At 56.4% G+C, this 7,280-nt stretch overlaps 1 protein-coding gene across 1 annotated transcript; it reads right to left on the bottom strand.

The window, feature by feature from the left end:
• Positions 1–3,073: 3,073 nt before the first annotated feature.
• ZNF511 (zinc finger protein 511) lies at positions 3,074–7,280 on the bottom strand. The gene is made up of 6 exons (XM_058544344.1): positions 7,112–7,280; positions 6,688–6,761; positions 6,165–6,366; positions 5,816–5,940; positions 4,298–4,426; positions 3,074–3,490 (listed from the first exon to the last, which is right to left on the bottom strand). Exons 1-6 carry the CDS (start codon positions 7,262–7,264, stop codon positions 3,412–3,414), a joined length of 762 nt encoding a protein of 253 aa, XP_058400327.1. The 5' UTR covers positions 7,265–7,280; the 3' UTR covers positions 3,074–3,411.

Below are 7,280 nucleotides of genomic sequence, written 5' to 3'. Positions count from 1 at the left end.
ACCAAGTGTCTTCACACCTCTGTGCATGACCACAGACCACCAGAGTCATAACCAACTGACTGTCTTCACACCTTCAGCGTGACCACAGATCCACAAAGTCAGGGAACCAACTGACTGTCTTCGCACCTTGAGCACGACCACAGACCACCAGAGTCAGAACCGACTGAGTGTCTTCGCACCTCTGAGCACGACCACAGACCACAAGAGTCAGAACCGGTGAGTGTCTTCACACCTTGAGTGCAACCACAGACCCCCAGAGTAAGAACCGACTGAGTGTCTTCACACCTTGAGCACGACCACAGACCCACAGAGTCAGAGAACCCACCGAGTGTCTTCACACCTTGAGCGCGACCACAGACCACCAGAGTCGGAACCAGCCGAGTATCTTCACACCTCTGAGTGTGACCACAGACCACCAGGGTCAGAACCGACCAATTGTCTTCACACCTCTGAGCACAACCACAGACCCACAGAGTCAGAGAACCAACAGAGTGTCTTCACACCTTGAGTGCGACCACAGACCACCAGAGTCGGAACCAGCCGAGTATCTTCACACCTTGAGTGCGACCACAGACCACCAGAGTCAGAACCAGCTGAGAGCCTTCACACCTTGTGCACGACCACAGACCCCCAGAGTCAGAACTGGCCCAGTGTCTTCTAAGGAACAGCGAGTGGCTGACCTCTGGCTTCCCAGCAGCGACAAGGACACAGGAAGGCAGTGGAACAACGTGTTCAACACGCTTCAGGAACAATTGCCAACCGATACTGTATTCATAGCAAAAACAGAACTGAGCACATCTGTTACTCCTGCCTCTCACCAAAGGAATGATACAGGTCCTCGCCAGGCAGAGGGAAAGTATTCCCACACACAGAGTCCGAGAGGCCGGAAGAAACGCCCCGCAAAGAGAGCGCTCACTGAGGGAGGATTTGCGACCCTGACCGTCCGGGACCACAGCGACGACGTCTCGCGAGACCACACGCGGAAGCCTGACTGCCAGGCACGATGCTGACAGCGCGCATGCGTGAGCCGGGGCTCGCGCGTACACGGTCCCTGCACTGTTTGGCGGAAGGGAAGAGATGCTGACTACTCTTAGACCCGAACCAGCTACGTATTTATACCAAAATTGGGGGGATAACTGCTAAAATAATAACTAGAGGGTGCCCAGCTTTCCAGATGACGGAGTGAGAAAAGAAGCTCACTGCATCCAGGGGAGAACGCGGCAGCCGGGGGGACCCGAGGGGCGGGGAGGACACCCCCCACGCGGACTGCGGACCCCGCGCCGGAGCGGCACTCCCCTTGCGATGGGCCTGCACTCGGCTGGCGGGACCAGGCGTTTCGTGGCGCGAAGCGGACACGACGGCGTGCCGGCTCCTCAAGAGCGTGAGCACCTCCCACCCCAGCTGGAAAAGCAGGCTCGCCCGGCCGCCCTGGTCCCCCAGACAACAGAATGCTGACTGTGGCATGTACACCCGAGCACGAGATCCCACTCCCACCAGAAACAGGCCAACGCAACTCAGTGACGTGACGCTGCTGGTGTGGACAGCGGCCCTGAAGCGGGACTCCGAGCTCTGCAGCCGAGCTCCTCCTCCTGCAGGCGCTTCCACCTCGGAGCCTTCCTGACACATGACGGAAAGCAGGCCGGGTCTTGCCGCAGAAATAGAAGCGTCTCCTCAGAATTAATGATGCTGGTGGTCGTTTTTTTGTTTTTTCCCTTCAATAACATTCCTCACACTGAAGTTTTATATTCCCTGTTTTTTAGAAGAAAAACCAAGACAGATTAAACAAGTAGCTTTCTAGGTAGGGATGAAGCTAGGATTGGAACCCAGGACTGACAGTCCCCAAAGACTATAAACCACACTCCTACGTGGCGGCTGATGCTGTGGACGAGAATCTTAGCAGAACGTGCTGTTATGCAAAGGCCCACATGCTCATGCCGGGTGGCGTACAGAGGACGCAAAGCAGTCAGAAGGAATGAGGTCTCCGAAGGGAGAGGGACAGAAGGAGCAGCATTTTTGCACATCAGCATTTTTCTCTTTTTTTTTTTCAAGAACCCAAGACAGGCCCCTGGGCAGCCCTGCCGTAGCCCCTCAGCCAAGCTGCTCACTGCCCACCCAGAAGGGAACATTAGGCCTCTCTTCACCAACATACTAGGACAGACTATACTTAAGGTTTTACTTTCCCTTGTGACCCAATAACCCACCTTTAGAATTTTGTGCGTGGAGCCGCTGGTATGATGTGACGCCATCCTGGAAACCCCCTCTGCTCCAGGTCTCTGGAGAGCTTGGGTCTCAGATGACCACCAGCTGCCTCCAGCCAAACCCAGAGGCCAGAACAGGAGCAGGTTGGAAGTGAGATGGGGAGGGGGAGGCCCATCCTCCTGCTGCTGGCCGAGCCGGAGCCCTCAGGCTGCATGGCCCGCGCAGCTGCACCCCAGGTGCCTGCTGGAGGGGACGAGGCCTCTGGGGGTAGGCTGTGCCAGGCCTAGCCCTGATTTTATTCAAACAGAGCTGATGCAGCTGTTTCTCTGTCGACACGTGGCTCCGGTGGCATAGATCTGTGCTCCACGCCCCCGCCCTGGCTGCTTTTCCCCACTGTGGCTCTGTGGGCCCCTGCTGGGGTGCCCTCTCTAGCCATGTTACCATCACTGGTCATCGAGGAGAACTGCATGACTCTGCTCTGTTCCCGCCGGAAGACACCAGGCAGGCACTCAGGGTCTACGCAGCCCCTCCCTCGCTGCGAGGCCCTTTCCTCCACCCATCACCGTCTTTCGTCGCTGTCCCTCCTCGGGGACGCCGCCCGGCTGGCCCTCCTCTTTCCCAGCACTGACCACCCTGCCCCAGGCCCCTGGGAGTCTTCTCTGGTTTCCATGTCAGGCATCTCTGACCCAGGCATCTCTCTCGGAGCTGTGAACCATCGACGACTCGCATGAGCGAGACGTCCTGCCCAGTCCTCCCCGAGGCTCTAGGACTTCATCAGTCTTTCTGAAAACCGAATGTTAAAAACAAGGCACTCACGGGGGATTACTCTTGTTTCTCTGTCTAGTTCAACAGTACAGGAAGGATGACCAAGACCCTTGATGAAATACATTTACTTTTTGTGTTTAAAAAGGACATTCTCAGGATGGCCCTGCAGAGGGAGGTGGGCCAGTCTCCACGTCTCACTCATTGGAGCACCTGTTGGGCTCATTTCTGGAACCTGTGGGACTCTCACTGCTTCTGATGATGGCTACTGACATCATTCCATCATTAGCCCAGGGACCCAGACATTGAGGGTGGCAAAGGCCTGGGTCCTAGGGGCCACACCAGCAGGCGAAAGAAAAGCCCACCACTGACACCATGTCCTGCAAAAGGCAAGGGTCCTGCCTCAGGGTCTGCCCGCAGGCCTGTGATTCTTTCTCTCCATCTCAGTTGTCACTGGTGTTTATTTCTTTTCTTGGTGCTTTTAAATCCTCGTGATGCACCTTGACCAAAACAGATGATAGGAGGTATTCTGAAATGGAAAACAATCTTCACACTAAACTGTTACACCTTTCACCAACAAATGACCCAATTCATAACCGGTCTCGGGTGTGTTCCTCTCGTTCCAGGACACTCCCTCTCACCCTGGGGAGCACTCAGGACGTCGGCTCTCCCTTCGTGCAGCCCTGGGCAACTCCCTGACTGCAGCTGGCCAGCCTGCCTCAGACCCACCTCCTATGGGAGACCCTCCCAGCCACCAACACACGCTTGCTGCTGAGAACTTGGCCAGGAAGGCTGCCTCCTGCCAAACTCTCCAGGGCTCCAACTTCCTGTACCCCCCATCGGGTGAAACCTAACCACCCACTGGCACCCGGGACTCACTCGCAGGCCAAAGTCCGGGCAGCTGCTCAAAGGCAACTGAGGGACATGAGTCTATTTTCTTGTCAACTTGGATTTGTTGGCGATTTTTTTCCATTTTTCCCAAAATCGGATTTCAAATCAACTTTAACCCAATAAAAGCACAGTTCATGCTAGAAAGACAGACTCACAGGTTGTAACTTATGCAATTACAACCAAGGTTCTTTCTATCCCAGTTTAGGCCACGATGACAAGGGGGGGTGCTCTGCGTCTCTGTGCTGCAAGGGTACCAAACACAGAGTGCACGAGAGAAACTAAGTTACTCGGAGACAGGAGAGTCACGCTTTAATTCCTGCTGAAGCGCACACTCCGACCCGGCGCCAGCTTCTCTCAGTAATGGTGCCGGCCCAGGCTCAACCCCGCGATTCTCCCCGTAAGACACAAGTGCAGAACCTGCTCCAGAAAGAGACCAGGTACTGACCTGTGGCCACACGTGCGCCTCTCACTCGCGGGTTCTGAGCAGCCTTCCATGGCGTCCCCTTCTGACTGCTCCCAGTCAGCCCCCAGGGCTTCTGCCGACACTTGCACGGTGACCTGGGGTGTGGCTAGGCTGTGGAGGACAGTGGGGTGAGCGTCTACTCCTGCAGCCCCAGTTTTCCCCTAGAAATGAACTCGTGAGGGAGATGTTATTTTTTCTGGCAAAGATATTTTAAAACAATGATGGCATAGTGCAGTTTCCAGGCTACCAGGACAAAAAGAAGAATTACAGAAGGTCATAAGTGAATGTTTATATGATAAATACCACATTTTATAAATTTAGGTATAACAATTACACTGTCTTTCTTTTTTTTGTCTTTGCTGAGGAAGATTGGCCCTGAGCTAACATCTGTGCCAATCTTTCCTCGATCCTGTATGTGGGTCGCCACCACAGCATGGCTGATGAGTGGTGTAGGTCCACAGCTGGGATCCGAAACTGTGAACTCAGGCCGTTGAAGTGGAGTGCACGGAACTTAACCACTACACCACGGGGCCGGCCCCTATACTTTGTCTTTTGAAAATAGTATTTTTACGGTGCCACGTGGTAAATGCCTACCAAGGGTGCCTAGTGTCTTTTCCAGACAATCAGTGAGAAATTTACTAAAGTTGACTGTACGATATTGAGAGTCTCCTCCCTAACACCAATGTTTCCATCCACCATTGCAGGGTTTTCTTCTTAAAATGATCCCTTGGAAAGGAAGGAGTTACCGTATACTCAAGGCCTTACAAAAATCTCCCACGTCGCAGTGGGTTCTCAGAATTATTTTACTTTAAACAGCAAAGTTCTGTTAGAGGAAAACAAATTAGTCTGAGTAGACTTCATTCAATGCAACTTTCAGATGGTTATGAAAGTTTACCTGAAAGAATCAGTTACAGGAACAGGCAAAGAAACGTAACACAGATTTAAGAACTATCCCCACAGGCATTTCCCCACAGTGCACTCTGCACAGTGACGTGTAACAAACCGCTTTGTTGTCAAGTTCGTAAATGTGCACTGATGGGACAAAGGAAACACGAGAAGGCCCATGTCAGGGGAGGGCTCAGGGCCTGGGACAAATCCCAAGGCCCACAGCTGCTCCACGCAAGCAGAGCTGATGCACAGGACGGAGGAGAGGTGCAGCCTCGTGAGGTGGGAGTGCAGAGCAACGTGGTGGTGTTCCTACACGCCCTGGCAGACACTCGAGGGTCCCCCAGTCACCCCAGCACAGAGCCCGGGAGGCCCGGTGCTCCCCTTCCTGTCCTCTAGCAGGGGACCCCACACAAAACCACCCCCACTTGTCTACCTCTTTTGGTGACTCTCGACTTCTCAGGGTTTCCGTCACCTGCAGCTAAATAAGAGGTTAAGCGATACAGATGCTGGACTACATCATCTTCATCCTTAAAGTCTACACACTCAAAACCTTGTCTAAATTCAAGAGGTGGCCGCATCCTGCAGCGTGGACACGTGTGTCGCCTCACGTACCTTCTGGTTTTCCTTGGTTTATCAAACCGAAAGTCCACAGGGTAGAGGTGACGGTTCACCAGGTGATCCTTCCTGTCTTTGCTGGTCTTGAACTTCTCTGTGCAGCCTTCCACCAAGCACTGATACTGAAGCAGAAACGGCGTCACCTCCATCCTGACCCCCCCCAGCCCTCCCCTCACACCTCCATGGGCACAGGGCCGGGGCCAAGGGCGGGGAAGGTGCCCCCTGGCCTTGCCCCTGGCCCTGAGAGCTGGGAGCAGTGCTCTGAACCCCTCGGCCCTGGTACCCGCTGGGCAGACAGCTCAGAAACAAACCCCCTCAGCAACTGCACTTGGCCTTAGTCACCCACCATGTCCTGCCTCTCGGACAGGATCTGGAACAACGAGTCATGCCACTCCAGGATGTGGACATCCAGCAGGTGTCCAGAGGGGAAAGCCCGTTTGCAAAAGGAGCAGACGTTTCTGTGCAGAGTGTGGTAGTGGTGCTCATAGTCCTCCAGGGCGTCGAACACCTGGCAGCAGCCCGCCACCTGACAGGTGAACTCGGGCACCCTGGCAAAAGAAACGGCCTCATGGGGACACCATTCCGCTGCTGACAAAAAACATCAAACTCCCTGTCGACAACTTCATTTTAAGTGACGCGATAGAGTTTTGAGTGTTTCTTTTACAACCCCAAATCCTACCCTGTTAAGAACTATATTTTCACACCAGCTAGGCGGTGGGGAGGCCAGCCTCTCCGGCGCGTACCGTGCAGGCAGGGGGCGCGGCGGCAGGTCCTCCCCACCTCCACCCCAGGGGTGGTCGGGAAGGGGAGGATGGGAGCCACGGGAAGGAGGCAGGGTGGGGTTGGGGGGCGAGAAGGGCCTCTCTCACCTGGGCTTCTCGGGCTCCCCGGCAACCTGCGTGAGCACGTCCTGGAGATAAAGGTGCCGCTGGACGTCCCCTTCCTGTAGAACACGCGCCGTGGGCTGAACCGGCACCTCGCAGCCCCGCCCAGCCGCAGCCCCGCCCCTCAGCCAGAGGCCCCGCTCCACCAGGCCCCACCCCCCACCCAGGCCCCGCCCCTCACCCGGAGGCGCCGCTCCACCAGGCTCCGCCCACGACCAAGGCCTCGCCCCTCAGCCAGAAGCCCCACTCCACCAAGCCCAGCCCCTGAGCCTCAGGGCCCGCCCCACGACCCAGGCCTCGCCCCTCAGCCGGAGGCTCCGCTCCACCAGACTCCGCCCACGGCCCAGGCCCCACCCCCGAGCCTCAGGCCCCGCCGCCGGACAACGGCCCTCGGCGTCGGCTCACGCACCTCGAAGAACTCATGCTCGCGCGGGAAGCGCACCAGGCGCGCCATGAAGCGGAAAGGCGCGGCCCCGGCCTTGGGGTTCCGCTCCACGGGCAGCGGCTCGGCCGCCCCAGGTGCCCCGGCGAGGCGGGCGTGCAGCGCGGGGGGCAGCTGCATCGCCGTGCGCGGCGGC

This window comes from Diceros bicornis, chromosome 6 (assembly GCF_020826845.1).
Source record: "Diceros bicornis minor isolate mBicDic1 chromosome 6, mDicBic1.mat.cur, whole genome shotgun sequence".
In the NCBI taxonomy this organism is placed as follows: Eukaryota; Metazoa; Chordata; class Mammalia; order Perissodactyla; family Rhinocerotidae; genus Diceros; species Diceros bicornis.
This window is presented reverse-complemented; position numbering and strand designations above follow the sequence as displayed.

Excerpts from the sequence above, each read along its gene's own strand:
- ZNF511 (XM_058544344.1), bottom strand. The coding sequence starts at position 7,264 with ATGCAGCTGCCCCCCGCGCTGCACGCCCGCCTCGCCGGGGCACCTGGG. Across the intron at positions 4,427-5,815 it reads AAACCAAGGAAAACCAGAAG|CCTAGCCACACCCCAGGTCA; the intron begins GTACGTGAGGCG and ends TGTCCTCCACAG. Across the intron at positions 3,491-4,297 it reads AGGCGCACGTGTGGCCACAG|AATACCTCCTATCATCTGTT; the intron begins GTCAGTACCTGG and ends TTTCCATTTCAG.